Source organism: Ochotona princeps, chromosome 2, assembly GCF_030435755.1.
Source record: "Ochotona princeps isolate mOchPri1 chromosome 2, mOchPri1.hap1, whole genome shotgun sequence".
Lineage (NCBI taxonomy): Eukaryota > Metazoa > Chordata > Mammalia > Lagomorpha > Ochotonidae > Ochotona > Ochotona princeps.
The window spans coordinates 94,158,553-94,181,028 of record NC_080833.1 but is presented as its reverse complement, the minus strand read 5'-3'; the positions used below and the strand labels follow the sequence as shown (position 1 = coordinate 94,181,028).

General features: G+C 39.2%; 1 protein-coding gene and 2 pseudogenes across 2 annotated transcripts; all 3 read left to right on the top strand.

The window, feature by feature from the left end:
- The first annotated feature begins 795 nt into the window (after positions 1-795).
- On the top strand, positions 796-1,255 carry LOC101518856 (transmembrane protein 230-like; annotated as a pseudogene).
- Positions 1,256-2,789: 1,534 nt separating this feature from the next.
- LOC101528623 (protein phosphatase 1 regulatory subunit 14B-like) lies at positions 2,790-3,224 on the top strand (annotated as a pseudogene).
- Positions 3,225-6,203: 2,979 nt separating this feature from the next.
- Positions 6,204-22,099, top strand: LRIF1 (ligand dependent nuclear receptor interacting factor 1). Of its 2 annotated transcripts, XM_004582147.3 has the most exons (4): positions 6,204-6,643; positions 18,135-19,635; positions 20,623-20,895; positions 21,640-22,099. In XM_004582147.3, the coding sequence occupies exons 1-4, from the start codon at positions 6,576-6,578 to the stop codon at positions 22,078-22,080; spliced, it is 2,283 nt and encodes a 760-aa protein (XP_004582204.3). In that variant the 5' UTR covers positions 6,204-6,575; the 3' UTR covers positions 22,081-22,099. The 2 variants fall into 2 exon arrangements, with proteins under 2 accessions (XP_004582204.3, XP_012781489.2); XM_012926035.2 differs by lacking the exon at positions 18,135-19,635 and having other exon boundaries at positions 6,512-6,643.
- Positions 22,100-22,476: the final 377 nt, after the last annotated feature.

Genomic DNA, 22,476 nt, shown 5'->3' with positions numbered 1-22,476 from the left:
TTTTGAATTTCAAAGCATACTTTGGAGCTATTATAACCAAAACAGTATGGCAGTGTCATTAAACAGAAATACACAACATGGAACAGAATAGAACTCATAGATTAAGCCATGTACTTAATTTATGATCAACTTAACTTCGGAGCTAACTATATTTCCTGAATAAGAGATATTCTCATGAGTAAGTTATACTAGGAAACCTCACGTCTGCATGCATTTGCTTGTTAAAGTGACACACTCCCACCTTCAGCCTATGCAAAAATTAACTCGAAATGTACCAAATATCTAAATGTAGGACTTCAAACTGTGAAGATATTACAAGAAAATATTGTGGGCATGATTCAAATTATTGTCATAGGCAGGGCTTTTCTGGTTAAGACACCAAAACATAGACAAGAAAAGCAAGAAACAAGTGAAGTTGCACTTAACTAAATGACTTCTGCACAACAGCAGAGCAATATACCACATATACCTTACTAGGCAGGACACAAAGATTAGTTACTCCTCACTAGGGTATTGAAGATTTCTCTGCACACCCCTCCTAATATTGTTCTGCACCTCAATTGTTGACATATGCCTTGTTAGAGTTATAACCCAGTTTAGACTATCCTAAAATCTGCCAAGTTCAGCAAAATTATGCTTCTACACTATAAACTGCTAGATGCTAAAATAAAAATAGACATGAGGTTGGCTGGGCGCGGCCGCACCATGCTGGCAGGGCGCAGAGCTCCGGTGAGGCGAGTGGCCCGTACCCTCGGGAAGCTGCCCGTGCCCTCGCCTGGTCTCCTTTGGGAGCCCCCCGGGAGCCCCCGCCCCGGCTCCAGCGCCGTTGGCTTCTCCTCGGGTCTGTTTCTGGCCATCACCACGGCCGCGTGTGATGATGCCCTCTCGCACTAACCTGGCTACTGGAATCCCCAGCAGTAAGGTGAAGTAGTCGCTACTCTCCAGCACAGACGATGGCTACATTGACCTCCAGTTTAAGAAAAGCCCTCCGAAGATTCCGAACAAGGCCATCGCGCTCGCCAACGTGCTATTCCTGATCAGCGCCTTTCTCATCATCGGCTCTCTCCTGCTGGCAGGCTACATCATCAAGGGGTTGGGGGGGGCAGACCGAGCCGTCCCCATGCTGATCATCGGCATCCTGGTGTTCCTGCCAGGAACTATGCATCCAAAGGCTACCGTGGCTACTCCTACGATGACATTCCAGGCTTTGATGACTAGCACCCACCTGAGTCCCGAGGGGAGTCACCAGCGGCACTGCACCCAGCTGTGAGATGCTGAGCTGAAACTGGCAGATAGAGAAGGCCTTCTGCAGCTCGCAGATGTTTAACAACCAGTGGCTGCATTCCACGAGGCTGTTCCATAAATGCCAGCGGGGCTCACAAGTAGCTAATTAGGACATGCTCTCTTTTATTTAATCTCCTGGCCCTGGCAGAAGCTCTCACAAGTTTTTCCACGTGGATACATGTCATGGAACAAGAGTGATGTTAACTGGCAGTGAGGAGGCCGTTATAGGGTGCAGAAGGTCGTCACCCACTCTTTTCTGAGTTTTCTTTGCAGTAGTCTTCGTTGCCAGTTTGTCCTTGTAGCAAATGGAAGAATGAAGTAGGTCTGATTTCTCATTCCTACGTAATTTATTTTGGAAAGATCTGAAGATCTGATCCCCTGCACATATTTCTTCTTTCTGTGTGGGTCAATTTGTAATATCTTCTGCTTGCTTGCTTAGAAACAGCAGCTAGCAGTGTTTTAGACCACAGTAAGCTTTAGAATGTAAGCATTTTATCTGTATCTGTTCACCCTTTTTGATCGGCTCTGGTTCGGTTCCCCAGCGTAGAATTGGGGTCATTATGTCCTTTATACATCAGAGTGTTTGCATTTCTTGCCTTTGTGGAGTGGGCATTTGGCTGTTGCCTTAGGAGAACGGGCATCAGTGGTTTCAGTTTAGGACTGCTCCCTCTTGCTAACTGTTACGATGCCTTTCTATGAACACTGGCCAGGCTCGGTCAACTTGAACAGTGGCTGAATTTCCTTGGGTTGATTCTGTTTCTTAGCTTTCAAAATGTGACTTCAACACAGCAGATTAAAATGTAAGACTCTAAAAAAAAAAAAGAAAAGAAAAGAAAATAGACATGAGACAGCTGAATAGTACCCTATAGCCATTTTAAGGTGTATAGCAGCTGGCTCTGTGTATAAACTAAAATTGAAATGTCAATGAAGTAGTCACAGGATTTGCCTGGACAATAAGATGCTGGACTCTATGCTTGGTATATGCATGCAATGAAAGAATCTTGGCTAAAGTCCTCGCCTTGGAAATGGCAGGCTCCCATATGGGCACCGGTTCTAATCCCAGCAGCCCCGCTTCCCATCCAGCTCCCTGCCTGTGGCCTGGGAAAATAGTCGGATGGCTCAAAGTCTTGGGGCCCTGTACCCACGTGTGGGAGACCTGGAGGAAGTTCCTGGCTTCTGGCTTGGAATAGGCACAGCACCGCCCGTTGCAGTCACTTGGGGAATGAATCATTGGATGAAAGATCTTCCTCTCTGTCTCTCCTCCTCTCTTTATATCTGACTTTTCAATAAAAATTAAAAAAAAAATACTAGGTCATTGAGGCCAGGCCTGGGGCTATGCATGGTGCAGCTGCCCTAGGGCACACCCGCATCTGCCCAGGCCATGGAGCCAAGCCAGCAAGCTATCACCCAGAGCCAGTGTCCAGGAGTCAACCAGTGGGCGACCTGGAGGTGGATGCGGCGTGCAGAGAGGGGCCCAGCACTGGCAAGTGGCCCTGGCCACCACCATGGTGGACAGCGTCCCTGCTAGGGTGCAGTGTTGGCGGCTCCAGCCACGGGGCCATGCAGCAGCAGCCCAGGGCCTGCATGTGCTTCCAGAGCCCCCCTAGGGTGGTGAACTATGGCCTAGGCAGCACAGACAACAAGGGCCCTGTGAGGAGCCAAGGAAAAGTCAAGGTCAAGTACAACCGTAAAGCCCTGAGGTTCAACCTGGAGGAGTGGATCCTGGAACAGCTCACCCACCTTTACGACTGCCAGGAAGAGGAAATCCCTGAGCTGGAGATCCATGTGGATGAGCTCCTGGACATGGAGAGTGACGACCCTGGGCTGCCAGGGTCAAAGAGCTGCTGTTTGACTGTTACAAACCCACGGACGCCTTCATCTCTGGCCTGCTGGACAAGATCCAAGGCATGTAGAAGCTGAGCACACCCCAGAAGAAGTAAGGTTCCCCCAGCCGCGTGACAAATGGTGGCTCCCACAGGACAATCACTGTCCTGGAACTCGTAGCAACAGCAATACCCTGAATTTGAGTGTGGTTCCCCGTGCCCCTGCCCCAGGGGCCTCCTCCTGACACCTCAGTTTTCTATTTTGGTTTTATTTATTTATTTTTTTTTTTTTTGACTGTTGTTGAGCTGATGGGACTTTTTCTGTGTTTATATTGATTCTATGGTGCAGCCCCTTCAGTCAAGCTAGGGTATGCCTTTAATTTTCCAGAGGTCATGTACTCTGTAAGTGTGGAGCCAGAATTCAAGTACAGATTGTCTGATTGAAGACTTCATGTAAGTTATTGTGTTACATTACTAATTGATTTAAATTAATGATCCTGATGCCTTTCTTTTTTGCAATTGATGCATTGATGTCAAAGTGAATTGTTGAGGACTCTTTGGAGATTTCAGGTGATATATTCAGGATGGAGCTCCAGCCCCCTGGCTTTGGCTCCACACTGACCACTGCAGTATTTTAGGGGATGAACCAGTGGAGATCTAGCTCTCCATGTTTCTCATTCTCTGTTAATCTTCTCCTCGAGGACATTTTTTTCAAATAGGAAAATAATCTCCACTTCTAATCCAGCTTTTTACTAATGTGCATGTTGGGCAGCAGCAGGTAATGTCTTGAGTAATTACATCCCCATCACTCATGTAAGAGGTTAAGATAGAGTTCTTGGCTCCTGACTTTGGTTTGCTCTAGCCACAGCTCTTGTGAGCCTATGAGGAGTGAGTCAATGAGTGTAAGATCTCGTTCTGCCTTCCAAATGAATGAGGAACAGGTTTTTTTAAATTAATTATGTTGCATTATGTGACACAGTTTCATAGGCTCTGGGATTCCCCCAACCCCTCCCCGTGCCCTGCCCCCATGGTGGATTCCTCCACCTTGTTGTAGTATTACAGTTTAAATTGAGATTCTTTCATTGCATGTGTATACCAAGCATAGAGTCCAGCATCTTATTGTCCAGGTAAATTCAACAGTTTCTTGGGGAGACCATCTCTGGTCTGAAGGTAGAGCTGACAGAATATCATTCTGATCAGTTGAAAGCCCCAGCACAACATCAACAACAATTTACAACATTATGGAATTAATTGACATGATATTGAGTAACCAATATGTTAAAACAATGCAAGTTCTTAACCACATCCTGTGACTACTTCATTGACATTTCAATTTTAGTTTATACACAGAGCCAGCTGCTGTACACCTTAAAATGGCTATAGGGTACTATTCAGCTGTCTCATGTCTATTTTCATTTTAGCATTTAGCAGTTTATAGTGTTGAAGCATAATTTTGCTGAACTTGGCAGATTTTAGGATAGTCTAAACTGGGTTATAACTCTGACAAGGCATATGTCAACAATTGAGGTGCAGAACAATATTAGGAGGGGTGTGCAGAGAAATCTTCAACACCCTAGTCAGGAGTAACTAATCTTTGTGTCCTACCTAGTAAGGTATATGTGGATCCACGCTGACCGTCTCCTGTCTGGTTCTAAGCTTTCCTTGTTGTTCTCTATCCTAATTTGTGTGTGAGTGTGTGTGTGTGTGTGTGTGTGTGTGTGTGTGTGAGATGGGCACTTATTTCTAATAATTTTCCTGCATATCAAACTGTCCTAAGAGTCTGCTTCCGGGACTGGATAGTTGTTCAACAAGCTAATCTTTTACCTGCAAGGGCTGGCATCCTATATGGACCCGTTTTTATCCTGGGTGCCCCACCTCCCATCCAGCTCTGTGATAATGGCCTGGGAAATCTGCGGAGGATGCCCCAAGTTCTTGGGAACCTATATCCACGTGGGAGACCCGAGGAGAGGACTGAAATAGTGGAGTGGAGACTTTTTTTTAAAAAAATCTCGCCTTCCTTTTGCAAATCTGCCTTTCTAAAAATATATACATACATATGTAAATAAATAAATAAATAAACAATCTTAAACAAAAAAAGTCTGCTTCCCAGGAAACTCAAAACTGAGATGAGAACTTCTTAATCAAGACTGATGATGCATGAAATGAGAAACTAGACTGCCAAAATGTAAGACAGGAACAGCCAGTGACAAAACAGAACGGGAAGAATGGGTAATGGTTTGGAGCACATTCGCTTTCACACACAGGAGGCTGTCCTGCACCAAGATGGCATTAAAGTGTCACTACTCAGCTCCCTCTTTAGTGTGGGAGATATTTGACTAGGAAGATAAACAAAAGTCGTAAATGCGGGATTTTGTACAGTTGGCAGTAAAAGTTAACGAAGGGAGAGAACAAATTAGAAGTGTCCCTTCCTGCCATCGTAGTGAGACATGACAGTCTTTAATTAGTATTACCTTATTAACGAGATGGGGTAATGAGTAATGCGCATTTTTTAAGGACTCAGAAACCTTTAAATCAGCTACGTTGTGTCAGCATCCTAAAATTTGAAAAGCGTGAGTCAATTTACACTGAAACTGCCTATATCGTGTAGAATTGAATCTTCAAAATCACTTCTTCATACCCATTTTCCAGGTAAGGTTTAGTTAGGATTTCACCCCTTCAACATACTGCAGCCATTTCCAGGTGATTTAACTGTAGCAATCTTCTCAAAAGGTTTTTATCTATGCATCCTTATAAAGTATGGAAAACAGCAAAACAAATGTTTACTCAAAGATTGTTTAGATAAAGGAATTAAGAGGCGAGGATTAACATATCTTCAAGCAGCGACTTAGAATACACTGCCTCAGGCGTGTAGAGCTCCTGTCGTCACTGGCGTGCGACGCTCGCCGCCGGGAGCCAATGCTCAGGTCTGGGGCACAAAGGCAGACAATTTACTGCTGACCCCGGAAACATTTCTGTTCTGTAGAAGTCTTGAGAACTTTCTTTCGCGATTCGTTCCTTGATCCGGAAGGAGAAGGAGCAAACCTCACCAGCAATTGGACTGCGTCACAAAGGGCGGAGCTCTGACCAGCCAGTCCCTTTGTCAGCGGACGTGACGCCGCCGGAAGCCGCTCCGCCGAGCCAGTTCGGAGCTGGCGACAGGGTGGGCGGGGCCGGCAGAGCTGGCCGCGCGCCTTCTGGGACGCGGCCTCGTCGGGCTCGCGGGGGGCGGCGCCGTTGGAGGACCCGCCTCTGGCGCCCGCCGCGGCCGGCTCGGGAACGCTGTCACGGCCCCCGGGGGCCCGGAGCTCCTCCTCGGCGCTCACGGTTCCGCGTGGAACCCCCTCGGTTCCTCCTCGGCAACTTGAGCCCAGCGTTCTCTCGCCGTGGTTCTCCCTCTTTCGAGAGCTTCGGCCCCTACTGTCCCCTTTTTTTTCTGGATGTGCGTGGTTCCCTGACTTCCCCTCTAAAATGAGCAATCATCTACAGAGGGTCGTCCTGAAACCCACAGAGGAGAATTCAGGCAGCGCCTCGCACTGGTAAGTACTGGCTCGGAACCGCCCAGCCCCATCCCACGCCCGTCCCCGGTCTCCGCAGGAGGCGGACCCCGCGCTGCTGGAGGCTTGGCTCTTGAGAGGAGCCCGAACCTCCAGGGTGCGCCACTCAGCCCGTCTCCCGGCACTTAGAGCCCCGAGAGCGCACCCTTCGCACAGACGCGAAACCTCCTCAGAGGCTGACGCAGCTGTGGACTCTAAGTGTCTCAAGTTTCATAGGCCGATTGAGTAGATCTCCACGGAAGAGAAAAACCAACATGGCCGACGCTTTTTTTTCCCCCTTTTTTTATGACCAAAGCCTTCTGGAAGATTCTCCCACACAGGCAAAAAAACATACCCAGGAATCGGCGCGATTTGTCAAGTTATTTATAGCCTTGGTGGTACTGCATCTTCCAAGAAAATAACAACGTTTTTGATAGAGCTAGAGAGAAAAGACGTACAGTTGAAGAGAAGTATTCTAGGATAAAGGGATTGACTATTTTAAGATTTCTAATAGCCTTCCGTGGAAGAGAAAAGAGTAAAGTAAAAACATACGTTATTGTGTAAAGTTAGTCCTGCCAAGCCGCGTATTTGAAGCAGGTGTCCTAAGAGTATCAACTCATTGGATGACTTCAGAGGATCTTCTGTTTTTCTATAAGCTTGATTCCAGTGTTTGGTAGAAAGACTACCTTTCTTGTAAATGTATAAAACCTGTTATCAGTGCGTTGAGAGTTTTCCTAAAAGCTTGTATGATTCAAGATGAAACACAATACCAGCCAAAGCAGAATATTTTGTATTCTTCGTAGTTAGTGGATATTTTTGTACATGATGTGAAAAAAACGTTAATAGTCTACAGAAGGAAAATGGATGGAATGTGGAAATTCTAGAAGCAAAACGCTACCGAGTGCCGATCCGATTTTTACCAGATATTTGTAAGGGGAAAAAATTTCAGTCTAAATAATAGCATCTAGCGATATTTAGGCATTCAAAGAAATGCATAGATGTAATGCACTTGGCATAGAAAAGGATTATTTCAATGCTTGTGTAAACATTCTGAGTGTACAATTTGTTTCTTGTGAAGTTTAACCTAAGAGGACTTTATTTACCAGTAGAAGAAAACTTGTTTGTATGTAAAAAGAAAAAAAGTAATTGACAATTCTTAAGAAGCAAGTGCAGTATTATAAAAGGAAATGAACATAAATAGCAACATGTTGAAACAATATTGAGGAATGGACGAGAACGCACCATTGACTATAATGAAAAAAAGCCAGATTTTGTGTTTGTTTGCATTTGCATTATGATGAAATTTTGGAGGAAGAAGCCAAGATAACTCGCTGTATGAAAATGTAGAAGTAGAATTTTTGTTTGAGAATTTTTCGAAATTTTTCTTACCTGTTTTAGTATCTGAATAGTTGGTGACGTGTGACTTAGTGTGGTTTACAGGCCATTAGTTTTAGAATTGTGTTGTTTTCCACCATCATAAATAAGATGCTCTGTTATCAAAGGTATTTATGGGCACCTGGCCTTATTTAACCAGTTGCTAGTCCTTCTGATTATTTGGGAATACTTCAAACATGACTAATTGAATTATGTTTTGGTTGCATTCAGAAGTCCTTTGAAGTTTGTTAATTCATTTGTTCATGTATTGTTTTCATGATCTTTAACTCATGACCTTTACTTGTTGATTCATGCATTGTTACCTGTATCTTTAAGTACATGTTTTTGTTTAAGTCACTGAGATTTTACGTGTTTGGATTATACGTTTTTTGGAAGCGGTTTAACACTTTCATTGTTGATTGTATGTTTGATCCTGTTCAGTTTCGTAGAGAACAGTCTGATGTCATCACCATAATATAATTTGGTGAATAGAACGATTAATGTTAGCTCTCACACTTATTGAAAGAGCTTAGTTTTCTTTTTTTAAAATTAGTTTTGGTGGTATTGCGTAATTTATTTTTTTCATAATTGAAAGTGACCATGAGGTTTTCTAATTTTCCATAGATTTTGAATTTTTTTTTCAGCTGTTCCCTTTCTTAAAAATTGTTTTGGTAATATGGTACCGAATGGTCATTATTTGAAGTATCTAATTCATCACGTTATAAAATGTGAAACTCAAATTTAATCCTCAAAAGAACAAATGGAAGATATTTGTGATAGTTGCATTTCCTTTGTTAAGACTTGAATACATTCTGTGTACTTGATAAATTGTGTTAAACTTAGATATTTAACAATAAAGAAAGAAAGAGTGGGATTTGTGATTTTCCAGTGAGAAATGTTGTCATGTTGGATGGCGTTAAGCTGCTGTGTGTTTTAGCATCTCATATCAGATTGCAGTTTGAGTCCCTTCTCTGATTCTAATCCTGCTTCCTGCTAATCATTCTGGGAAGGCAGCAGCAGGTAGACGGTCCCCTGCCATTCATGGGGAGACCAGAATGGAGTTTCTGGTTATTTGTTTTGGCCTGGCTTAGACTTAGCTGTTGAGGCCTTTTGGGGTGTCTCGTATTCTTTCTGTGGTATTCAAATAAGTAAATAAATATTTTAAAAGATAAAATCCTTCTAGCAGGGAGGGATGTTTTCATTTATGATAACATGCCACAAGATGCTCTGAGGGCTTGGAAGATAGGAATTATAGGAAAGGTTTTGGGGACAGCTATGTTGAGAAATGTGTTATCCAGGTAAACATGAGTGAAGGATATACATCAGGCAGAGGGAATTGGCAAATCATCAGTACAGTTTATTACTAGTTTGTGTTTATTGCTAGTTTGTGTTTATTACCTACAGACATGTTAGGTAAAAATGTGCTTAAGGATTTAGTTCACCTTGCTAAGATAATTAAGAGTGTTCTATTGGAGTTTGTTGAGAGGATTTTTATTTTGTCATTTATTTTTTTAGTGGGTTTTGTTTGTTTTTTGTTTTTAAAATGTTTAAAGGCAGAATTAATAGCGCTCTTTTTCCGGCCTGCCACCCCTTCTTCCCCCTCCCCCCTCGCCTCCCCACCACCCTGTCCTGTTCCTGCCCCGCTAGAATAAACCTCCTAAGATACCTCAAAAGAAAAAAAAAAAAAAGAATTAATAGCAAGGGAGAAAAACAGAGAGAGAGAGAGATCTTTCATCTGCTGGTTCCCTCTCCAAATGGCCACAAAAAAAAAAAAAAAAAAAAAAAAAAAAAACCTGGAACAGGTTTTGTGCAGGAGCGCAAGCAATTGCACCATAATCCAGTACTTTCCCACGTGCTTTAGCAAGGAGCTGGAAGAGAAATGAAGCCAATGGGACTCAAACTGGCACTTACATAGGATGGTAAAGACTTGACTTGCTGTACCACAGCATCAACCTCAAGAGGATTTTTAAGAAAAAGACTGATGTGGTCAGTTGTATGTTGTGAATAACTGATGGTAGTGTGGATTTGTGGATGAGAAAATATGCTCATAAGGTTTCTGTATCAGATGGCTTTTCAGAGATTGTGATGGCCTGAAGTAGCAGATGTGGTGGTTGTATTCAAAGAAATATAGAAGGGAAAAGAGGTAGACCTTACTAGTGAATGGGCAGAAAGAAAGGAGAATCAATTATGATGCCAGCTTTCTTGGAGAGGAGGTGTTGGTAAATAAGTTGATACAAAGGACAAATCACATACTTGAATCTGAAACTTTTGTGGGATGAAAGCTGGAAATAGAAGCTTTGGAGTCATTAATTTAGAAGTATTTATAATAGAAGTCTTGATGATACAGTCCACAATAATAGTTATTAGGATGTACTGTAAGTGGTGGTTTTTTTTAAATCCTTTTTAACCCTTGTTTTCAAAGCTGAAATTTGTATCCTCAACATACGGCTTGGTTTGGTTAGGAAGTTGCTGTCAGTTTGGTGTGCATTTCTTTGTATGCACTGCAAATTTTATCTGTACTTTTGTGGTTTTTAAGAGTGCTAGAGGGCCCGGCGGCGTGGCCTAGCGGCTAAAGTCCTCGCCTTGAAAGCCCCGGGATCCCATATGGGTGCCGGTTCTAATCCCGGCAGCTCCACTTCCTATCCAGCTCCCTGCTTGTGGCCTGGGAAAGCAGTCGAGGACAGCCCAAAGCTTTGGGACCCTGCACCCGCGTGGGAGACCCAGAAGAGGTTCCAGGTCCCGGCATTGGATTGGCGCGTACCGGCCCGTTGCGGCTCACTTGGGGAGTGAAACATCGGATAGAAGATCTTCCTCTCTGTCTCTCCTCCTCTCTGTATATCCGGCTTTCCAATAATAATAAAATCTTTAAAAAAAAAAAAAAAGAGTGCTAGAGAGATGAGACAGATGTACACACCATTTAGGCTAACTAAAGTCTGTTATTAATCTCTTAGCTTATCCATTTGAATTATTTGAGCTCTGTTTTCATGGCGCTATCCTAAAATAAACACAAAAAGTGGATAAGATTACTGAAGAGGAACATGTGAATAAATCATTTAATATTTCTAAGCCTTCGTTTTATCAGCGATAAAATGGAATTGGCAATATTCACCTTTCTGCACAGTTATTTAACATTCTAGTTGGTGAGGTAATGATAACTGTTATATAATATGTATGTTGTTATTGTATGTATTATGTACCTATAATGTGTGTAGAGAATGTTAAATCATAGGATTCTGTTAAAATCTTAAAATGGTATTATTTTTCTAGAAAGCTTGCAGTCTTTATGCTTTTCTCTTTTGAAATCTTAGATCGTGTTAATTTTTCTAGTATAGTTTCTCTGTTCAAGAATCAGTTGGTTTAAAGTAATGAGTATGCTCGTAATTCTTTTTATGTGACCAAACCAAAGCATAGGTTGCAATATATGGTTTAGTTTTAGGCTGATAATAAACAGAATACAGTTTTTTTAAAAATAGAATCCTTGTAGACTTTTAATTCGTTGATCTCTTAAGTGGATCTGAAAAAAAATAGTATTTGATTAAGCATTTCATACCAACCACTATCATTAACATTTGTATCTCAGTTTAAGTTTTAGAACTTCCTTTTTACTGCTAGGAAGCCATAGATAATTTTTATAACTATGTATAGGATTCACAGTTGAACTAACATTATTGCTGTAATGTCCAGTCACTATATAAAATACAGAGGTTATAAATATGAACAGATTAGCTTACCTTTAAGGAATTTGATTTCTGGTGGATTATGCAAATCTTTTGGCATGGGAGAAACTATGTTTTTCTTTTCTTTTCAAAAAAGAAAGGGAAGAAAATCCAGTGACTATATTTGCAAATTGTATAATATTCGCAAGGATTTTTTGGAAGAACAGAAATATAGAGGCTATCTGATGTTTGTAAAGTACCAGAAGTCTGTAATTTGTTCAAATACCATGTGAATATAAACATAATTACTTCCACTTAAATAATTACAAAGACATGGATTCTCTTCCTTTGATCCTTTCAATGTGTGACGTTGATATTACTAGAAACTGAAGTACACACATTTAAACAATAGGAAACATTGACATGGTTCACTTGAAATGGCAATAGGAAAGAATTGTGCATTGTTTCCTATACTAAGATTTTCGAAGGCCCACTCTTTTTTCTGTTGGAGCAATTGTAAAATAATAATACTGTTTTTCACTGTAAGAACTTTCACTTTACTGGAAAACTGCTTTTTAAAAGTTAATAGATCAAAGGCAGTAAAGAAGTCATTAAGTACAACTCCCAACAGTAGTTATACCAGTGGGATTGCTTTAGGGATTTCAAGTTGGAAGATATTAGTGTGAGTTTCAGTAAAAAGTGTTTTGTAGAGGAGATGAAATTGAGCATTATTTTATGTTGTTGAAGAGAACTTAGAAAAAACTTTGAGTAAATAATGTATTTGTCTTAATTCCAGAACAGCAAAGGTAACTGAGCTAAATTATATATTAATTTCTTTTTTTAAATCCTTATTTGTTTGAATGGCAAAGAGATCGTCTGTCCACTGGTTCATTTTCCACAATGTCCACAGTAGCTGTGGCAGGGCCAAGTAGAAGCATGAAATGGAACTCAGACTCTAGGAGTCTTGCCTGGATGGCTGGGGGTTTTGCATGGATGTCAGGGCCGAGTACTAAAGCCATCATCATCTGCTGCCCATTGTGGTACAGGTCAGAAGAAAGTGGAGTTGGAAGCAGAACTGGAAATTGAACCCAGGCACTGTGACATGGGATGCAGGCATCCCAAGCGGTGTCCCAGTGCTTTACCAAACACCCAGCTACTGTAGATAATTTTCACTTCAAACTGCATTGGCAGTGATGAAAAATAACTTTTGGCAAGGAGGCAGCAGGATGAAAACCTACTGGAGATACTTACTAGTGAATAGTAGCTACAATCAGAAACACTGTTTTATACATCAGATAAAATATAGGATGCAATGATGAGTGCTAGATATAGGTGATAAAGGTTAATCTACATGATGAAAGTCATGGTTGTAAAAAGGATAGGTAAGATCTGTTGAAAAGAAGAAATTTTATAGACTTGCTGATTTATTCAGTGTTTACTTTTTGTAAGTGCATATAATACAAGGTGTTGTCATGAACCTAAAGTTGTTTTTTAAAAAAATAATGTTGGAGATGAGTAGATGGCTTAAAACCCAAATAACCCGGTGGGAATGTAGGATAGAGGGGGTAATTTTCATTAGAGATTAATTTATTGAGGTTAAAATGATAGTGTTAAAATGATTGGTAAGATATCAGAAATATGGAAATGAAGTTAGCATTAGAAGGTGCTGCAACCTATTAAATAAAAGGATAAATTATAACCGTCATTATTGTGTAGAAGATAGCTGAGGATAACAGTTGAAGCCATGCTAATTTTATACTCTCTAAGGAAACTGTCTGAAAAGATGAAAAGTAGGTCATGAATTGTGTTAGAGGTAATAATCATAGTCGTAAAAATGAATAAGAAAGGAAGCAATAAGAAAGGCAAAAGATGGGGAAGGTGTCTGGTGTGGAGGTTAAGAGTGCTTTGGTTCAGTTTCTGGCTCTTAATTTCTACTAAATACATACTGTAGGTCATCAGGAGTGGGTCCCCGTCAGTGTGTGGGACACCTAGATACTAGATACAATGGTCCAGCCTCTGCTGTTGCATGCATTTGGGGAGAAGAACAAGCATATTGAGGGTATAACTTGTTCATATTCTCGCTCAATTTCTTTCTCTGTCTTTCTCTCTGCGTGTCTGCCCTCCAGGTAATAGTTTCTTGAAAGTCAAAGGCAGTGAGATTGTGCACAGTAGAGATTATGAAAGGGAAGTGATTTTCAGGATGGAGGATCCATTAGTTAGCAGTGTCAGTTGTAGCAGAGAGCATGTGAAGAATGAAGATGAAATAGATTAAATTTGAGGATGTATTTGGTAATCTTTGAGAATGGAGTTTTAAGGGAAGAATAGGAAAAAAAATGAACTCAAAGGATGGTGGACATGAAATCAGTTTTGTGGAATATCAGTTCTTAATTCTGATTTGTTGACATCATTTGCCAACTTCCTATTCCTGATTTTGGCACCTAGCTCAGTTTTACATAACTTCAATGTTTATATAGATAATGTCTCTGTCACCTGGCCTTTCAGTATAAAGATCTTTCTCTCCATTGATCTTATTCTCTAGTCAGTCAGTCCACAGCCATCCACTTACCTAGTCTTAGTGAGGAGATGAAATTGATATAGTTGTGAAATTACTGGTTCTCCAGCACAACACATACTTGTTTTTTTTTTCAGTTTAATTTATTTGAGACAAAGAGAATCAGAGAAACAATGATGAACTCCCATTTATTGAAATCCACATGCCCACAATGACCACAGCCTGGCTAGAACAAACCCAGAAACAAGGAACTTATTGGGACTCCTGTGTGGGTGGCAGGGACCCAACTGCTGAACTGTCACCTGTGTTTCCATCACAGGGTACCCATTATGGGGAAGCTGTAATTGAGATTGCATACAGGTGTGACAACTTGTGTCTTAAATGCTAGGCCCAAAGGCTTAGACCACTGACTGTTCTGTAATTTCATCTGATCTTCCAGCCCAATGATTCATTTATTTTCTCTCTACTTTAGCCTTTTGTTCTTTTTTTTTTTTTCTCCTTCTACTTTAGACCCATGTTTCCTCATGTTGATAACTTTTACCAATACTTCAAATTGTTTTTTCCTCTTTGATTTTTGATGTGTCCTTCTGAAGCCTTCCGATTCCTTCATGAACTCAGTGATAATACTTTGTTTTGCTATGCCTGGTGAAAGAAGGAAAGTTTCACAAAAATACATTGGCACCACTATAAATTCATAATGGAGTCCTATCTCTGGTCTCTCGGTACTACCTGGCAATGCTAATATTTTCTGAGATTACTTGTTCTATGTTAATGTTAAAATTAACAATATTAAAATTAACAGTTTTTTATTCCTCTGGTAGATGATGTTCTTTTTCATAAATAAAACCCACCAGAGCATTATTAGAATTTTCCGATGTCAGAGCTATGTCTTGCCTGGAAGCATATCTAACTTTTCTTCAATTCTAGTGAAAGAATTTCAGTCCCTTCACCTGTCTTCTGTGTTCTCATTTCCTACTTATTTTCTATTGATTGTGCCTCTTTTCTCATTTATTATCAATTTTTCTTTTCAACTGTCTCACCTAAACATTTACATATTCTCTGATTCACCTAACCGTAAAAAATGTTAGGCTGGCATGGTGGCATGGCCTGTGACGCCAGGATAATGTATGGGCTCCAGTTCATGACGTGGCAAATGCACTTCTGCTCCCTGCTGGTGGCCTAAAAAATCAGCAGAAGATTTCCCAAGGCCTTGGGCCCTTGCACCTACATGGGAGATTCATAGAAAATTTCAGACTCCCAGTTTTGGACCATTCCAGCTCTGGCTATGATGGCCATTTGGAGGAGAAAACCAGCAAATGAAAAAGCTTCCTCTCTAATTCTTAAAGTAAAAATAAATAATGCTTTGGCCTGGCATGATAGCCTAGTGGCTAAATCCTCACCTTGCATGTGCTGGAATCCCTTATGGGCACCATTTCATGTCCTGAATGCTCCACTTCTCATCCAGCTCCCTGCTTGTGACCTGGGAAAGCAGTCAGAGAGGGCCCAATTCCTTGGGACCCTGCCACCCTCATGGGAGACCCAGAAGAAGATCCTGGCTACTGGGTTCGGATCAGCTCAGTTCTGGCCAATGAAGCCACCTGGGGAGTGAAACAGTAGATGGAATATCTTTCAGTCTGTTTTCCCTTCTCTGTGTAAATCTGACTTTCCAATAAATAAACCTTTAAAAATAATAAATAAATATTTTTAAATAATGGGATTAGAAAGAAAAGACCCTTCTTTGACTTTTTTTTTCCTAGCTACCTATCATTCTTTCTCTTCCTCTTTAATTCTCATCCCACTTGGGCTCTCAGAAACTTAACAAAATTATCCATTTTTCACCCAGCTCTTTTTTCTTTTGTCTATCATTGCATCAGAAGCAATGGTTTTCTTTCTACTTCTATGATGAAAATGGAAAGCTGCCAAAATGTTTTAAACAGAGAAAGACCATTTTTAGTTTGCTGAATGAACTTGAAAGGGAAAGGATGTTAATGAAGGCACATTAGTTGTGAAGCTATTACATTTTTAAAGTAAGAGATGATACAAATTAGAATGGTGATAATTGACTTAGAAAGATTTGAACAGCTCAAGAGAAATTTGATAAGTAATATTAATATTGTTGTGATTATTTTTTGATGGGCTAGATATAGGGCACAGGAAAGCAAGTTTTATCTGTTCTAATTTAGACACCTAGGATAGGTGAGATGTCATTTCCAAAGGGGGTGGGGGACATTGGAGGAGGAGGAATTTGGGATGTTAGCCTGGGAAGATATATTCTGGCACATGGTTGAGTATTAGGAATTTTTGATTCTGAATGAAGACGTCAGAGGGGAAATTGAATAAACAAATCTGAATCTCAAAGAAGTTGTAGATAGAAGTATTGCAATCTTTCATTTGCAAGTGACAATTCAACTAAAGTCATACATGTTAAAGAAATCATTTAGGGAGCAGCATATTAATATGAGTTCTGTCTAAGCTTTGGGAGTTAACATTTGAAAGCTGGTTCAGTTATGGTAAATTGGTAAAGAAGAATGAGGCTGTTACAGAAATCCTTGGGAATAAATTAGAGATTGCAGATCGCTATATGAAGAGCCAGCAAACATTATCTATATAAGTCCAAAAATCAAAATTTTAGGCTTTATGATCTGTATGATCTCTCTGCAGCTATTCCACTCTAGCATGGTGACATTTAAAAAAGCCATGTACAAAAACTATTTGCTAATAAAACTTTATAAATACTGAAAGTTCAATTTCCTGTAATAAATTATTTTAATTTTTCACCCGTTTTAAATTTAAAACCATTCTTAGCTTATTAACTGTGCCAAGATAAAGAGTGTTACTCTGTTACTGAATTTTTAAAACTCATTCAGCTTTGTTACCAAATTATGGCTAGATTATTAAAAAAAAAAAAAAAGATTTCCTATGACCAGTGCCATGGCCCCAACTCCTTGGAACCCTGTGCCCATGTCCATGTGGGAAACTCCTGGCTTTGGATCACCCCAGCTCTCACCATTGATGTCCAATCTTCTCCACTTTTATTGAAAACTGTTGAGGTAAAAATGCCATTTATAAGTATGTAGATGATAATAAGTTCATGTTAGTAATTGCTGTACCAAACTTTAGATGTGCTGAAACATTAATCAAAGAAGAAAGTGGTTTTTTCATGAATAACTCAATTAAGTCTATAATAAATTTTTTAAAAAGGCAAAGTCTCAGGTATCACTGTAAGATATCTTTTAAAAAAAGGAAAAAAAAGCTTAACAGTAAAACTTGTAAATTTGTGTCAAGAAAGAATGGGTTTGGAGTAAAAAAGAGTGAAACATTGACTTTAGTGCATGTATAACAAGAATCCTGATTAAAGGAAGAGGGCAGGGTAAAGTGAGAATATTTGTAGTTTAAAGCAAGGCTATTCTAGTAACGTTTTGCACAAGATTAAAACCTTAATCCTTAGAATTTTAGAAATATATAGTATTATTCACTTTTATTTTTAAGTTGACATACACAAGCATTAAGGAAGTATATTGTGATGTTTCACATATGCATATGTAATGATACTTAGAGTAATTAACAAATCTAACACCTCAGAGATTTGTCATTTTTTTTTTTTTTTTTTGTCAAAGCATTAAAAATCCTCTCCTGGCTATTCTGAATTATGCAAAACATGTTAACTGTGATGATCACTTGCTATGCAGTAGAACACCAAAACTTGTTCTTCTAGATAAATGTTCTTAATTATTACCCAATGATGTAAGAGTGTCTAAATCAAAGCAAACTATACCTGTGTCTTTTATTTTGTCTGCAACTTTAAAATTTTTGTTTCACTTTGAAAACTTAAAATGGAGAATATATACTTCTATAATTTTATACTTTAAAACATTTGCAAGTGCCTGTTTTTAAATAAAATGTATATACCATGTGGTATGTTGTATTTATTTACCCATAATCTTCTTTTAAGTGTTTCAGGCTGCGTGTACCAAGTAGTTCAGACGATTGGCTTGGATGGAAAAAATCTTCTGCAATTGCTTCCAATTCCTAATTCTTCTGGAAATACTGTACCACTAGTTCAATCTTCAGTCATGTCTGATGCTTTAAAAGGGAACACAGGAAACCCAGTTCAAGTTACTTTTCAGACCCAGATTTCCAGCTCTTCCAAAAGTACATCAGTTCCATTGCCCATTTTCCAGCCAGCCAGTTCTTCAAACTATCTTCTTCCAAGAACAGTAGATACAGCAGAAAAAGGTAGAGTTAGTAATGTGGGAACTGAAAATTTTACTACTTCAGCCTCTACTGTTAAGAGTCATGGTGTAAAAATGGATGGACTCAACATGCAAACCTTTGCTGTTCCTCCTTCCTCAACCCAAAATGATTCATCTTACGTTGTAGTCAATAGCCAAAGCCTTCCAATGAAATCTTCAGTTTTGCCTTCTGGGCATCATTTACAGATTCCAGCCCATGCTGAAGTGAAATCTGTACCAGCATCATCATTGCCTCCTTCAGTTCAGCAAAAGATACTTGGAACTGCGACCGCAAGTACCTCAGGAGCAGTGGAGACCTCCCAAATACCAAGTGTTATCTATGTGTCTCCTGTCAATACAGTGAAGAATGTAGTTACCAAAAGTTTCCAGAATATTTACCCAAAACCTGTTAAAGAAATAGCAAAGCCAGCAATGCTAAGTACTACACCAATTCCAGCAACTGTTACTACAGAGACGCAGTTAAAAAGTGGTCAGCATTCTCAACCTGCTCCAGTGAAATTCATTTTTCAAGAAAATCTACAGCCTTCTACTTCAGCTCTTATTCCTGTTAAATCTTCAAATAATGTGGCTTCAAAGATTTTAAAAACTTTTGTAGATAGGAAAAATTTATGTGATACCATAAATATGCCACCATTGAAAGCCACCAATTCTAGTGCACCACAGTCCATAAGTGTGCCTATTAAAGATAATGCTTTGGTCATGTTTAATGGGAAGGTGTATCTGTTGGCTAAAAAGGGTGCAGATGTTCTGCTATCACAAAGTGACCAACAGAATTCTGTTTCTCCTGATACTCCACTAAGAAAAGATGCATCACAGTTAGTGAATTCAAGTACAGTCACAGAAATATCCAGAGAGGTTGTGAATATCGTTTTGGCTAAAAGTAAATCTTGCCAGATGGAGACAAAATCACTTTCAAATAGCCACCTTGCTTCTATGGCCAATATAATGGCAGAGAAGAATAAAAATGTGGAGAAACCATCTCTATCTACCACAGAGCCATATAGTATGAATCAATCCAATAACTACCTTAATCAGAGTAAGACTGTATTTACAGAGCCAGTCTTTGCACATGGATTTAGTACAGGACAAAATGCCCCCAGAAAAGAAAATGCCATCCAGAGCATAGAGAAAATAAGTTCCTCTGTTGACGCAACAACTGTTACTTCACAACAGTGTGTTTTCAGAGACCAAGAACTAAAGGTAATAATCCCATGTCAGGATATTCTTTTCCTATATCTCTGTAGAAAATATTTATTTCTTAATTCTTAGGAGGATTATCTATGATGCTTCTGCTGCTCCTCATCTTTTTGCACATGTACTTAAGTCAAAGCCTTTTTTTTTTTAATCAGAGTAAGTGTTTGAGAAGAAACAGTTGGGAGAATCCAAGCGTATCTTTCTGTTGAATCATTTGGCATGCCAAATCTTGTAAACAAACAAACAAAAAATCACAGCAACGATTTTAGAAGAGTTGGGAAAAGGGTAATGTGAACACAAACTTTACTGAAATTTTTGCATTTAAAAGCCCACTTTTAGTGTATGAATATGCATATAGAGGAGGGTTTTTTGCGTGTGGTGATGGTAAGGAAATACTTCATAAACTTCTTAGATGTACTGAAAGGGTGAAACATGGCTACTTAGTACCTGTCAGACATCTGTTGAAATAGGGTTTTATCAGAATTTGGGACTGGTGTAGTTTTTTTTTTCTTTCTTTCTTTAGTCCTTTCTGACTCCTCATCCAATTATCCAGTATACCCATATAATTTCATTTCTGTTCTGATGTGATTCATGTGTTAATGAAATATTTGTGCCCAACATTTCTCCATTTAATAGAATTCATTCAGCTACAGAGGTGTGAGGTTGTAAATCTGATCATTAGATACTATATTGATAAAAAATAGGAGATATTTCTAGGAAACTACAGTTTCTTTTGTTTCAGTTGTATGAGAATTAACTACTTGAAACCTTTCTAGTCCAACAAACTAAGTATGAAGTTTTAAGGAAATATTTTAAGTTTGTATTCTCGTTAAGTCCAGTTTTGCTAGTGTTTCAGAATAACACAAGATACCAACAATTTAGAATTTTAAAGCGTGATGTATTCTCATGTTAGATAATCACTTAGTTGCTAGCCTGATAAAAATGACTTGAGTAATTAGCAGTTTTGTTTTTATTTTCTTTTCTTAATTCCAGATCCAGAATGAGATGGCATCGATAGTAGAAAAGGATACTCAAGAAAGAAATGAAAAGAAAGATTCTCAAGGAAGAAGTAATAAGGCATCATATCTGAAGAGTGATGCTGAATTTAGAAAGATATTTGGTATCACCAAAGATTTAAGAGTATGTCTCAGTCCAGTTGTTGATTATTTGGATTCTGGAGAAAGTTCTGTTTCCTTTAGCAGTTCAGTGAACAGTAGTACTTTAAAGGAGACAGACCTTATGGTGAAAGAAGAAGAAAGAAATCAGGTAATAAAATTTAAGTTGTTTCTGGGATGTACTACAAATGCATGTATATATTAATTTTTGTTTTTTATGAACACAAAAGTGTGTGTATTAAAAAGAACTAAGAAGTACCATATGCATGCATATAAAATATATCTCCACATTTTTATTTGCCTACTTTTTCTGTTGTAATCCTATTAGAAAATAGCTATGCCTTATTTATTATTGTACCTTGAAGACTTTAAAGGAAATGGTGCAAATAGAGTATAACGTATAAACCTGATGATGCTGATTGCAGTATTACTGTTAATACAAACATTTTAGACAGCTCCTAATGGTCAAGAATGCTGGAAAGAAATGTCGCTATAACTTTACTGTCATTCTACTCATGAATATATCATTACTATTTAATACTCTGAACCTCAGAGCAACCTGTCTAAACTTTTCCCAGGGAAAAATCTTCCATATGTTCCCACTGTGCAAATGAAAAAAGAAAAATCAGTGGTCTTTTTTTGGGTGTTTTCCCTAATTATATTGTATTCTGGTGGTGGGTAAGAGTGGCTTCTAATCTTGACGTAAGCAGAATAATATAAATGAAGCTATTCATTCTGATGCCATACCAAACATTTCTTTTTTACAATGTGTTACTGAATTGACTTTCACTTCTAAGTATTTTTTATCTGCAAACTAATAAATCTGAGGTTATCATATATATGGTTAATAGCATCTTTTTTCTTTCTTTTGGAATCTTACTCAACATCACAACAGAATCTTGATAAGAAAAGAAAATCGAAAACCCCTAAGAAGATGGATTACACAAAGAGAAGAAAAACTAAGAACTCTGGAAACACAGCCATAAATGGGGGAGCAAATGCCACCAGTTCCCAATTTCTTAGCAGTGTTTTACCTACTTCAGATGTATTGCAGCATGACATTGTCACAAGTCACAGCAAAACTAGAGAAGACAAAAGAACTGAGACAGAACATTGCACCAGTGAGAAACAGGAGGAGCAAGTTGTGCTGAGTTCTAATGTAGTTTTTGAGCAAGGTCATTCCTTTAGTAAAAATTACACTGAAGATATGTTCCCAACAACACCACCAGAGTTAGAAGAAACCATTCGAGAAGAAAAAATAAGAAGACTTAAGCAGGTGCTGAGAGAGAAAGAAGCAGCTCTTGAGGAAATGCGTAAGAAAATGCACCAAAAATAAAGTGTCCTATCCTTAAAGACTTCTGTGAAATACCTGCTTTTTTTTTTAATGTTATTGTTTAAAATACAGTAGTCCCTCCTTATGCACAGGGAATATGTTCCAAGGCCCCCAGTGGGTGCCTGAAACTGCATATAGTATTGAACCCTGTGTGCCAGCACTATGATCCCAGCACTGTCAGTCTGATAGCTGAGGTGGCTGCTGCATGACTAGTGGGTGAATACTGTAGACAGTGTTGGTATGCTGGACTAGGGGATGATTTTTCATCACAGTAAGTAAAGCATGAGATTTATACTTGTGAATTGTTTGCTTTTGTTTAATATTTTTGGACCATAAATGACCAAGGGTAGCTGAAGCTGCAGAAGCCACAGTTGAGGGGGGACTCCTGTTATTTTGTAT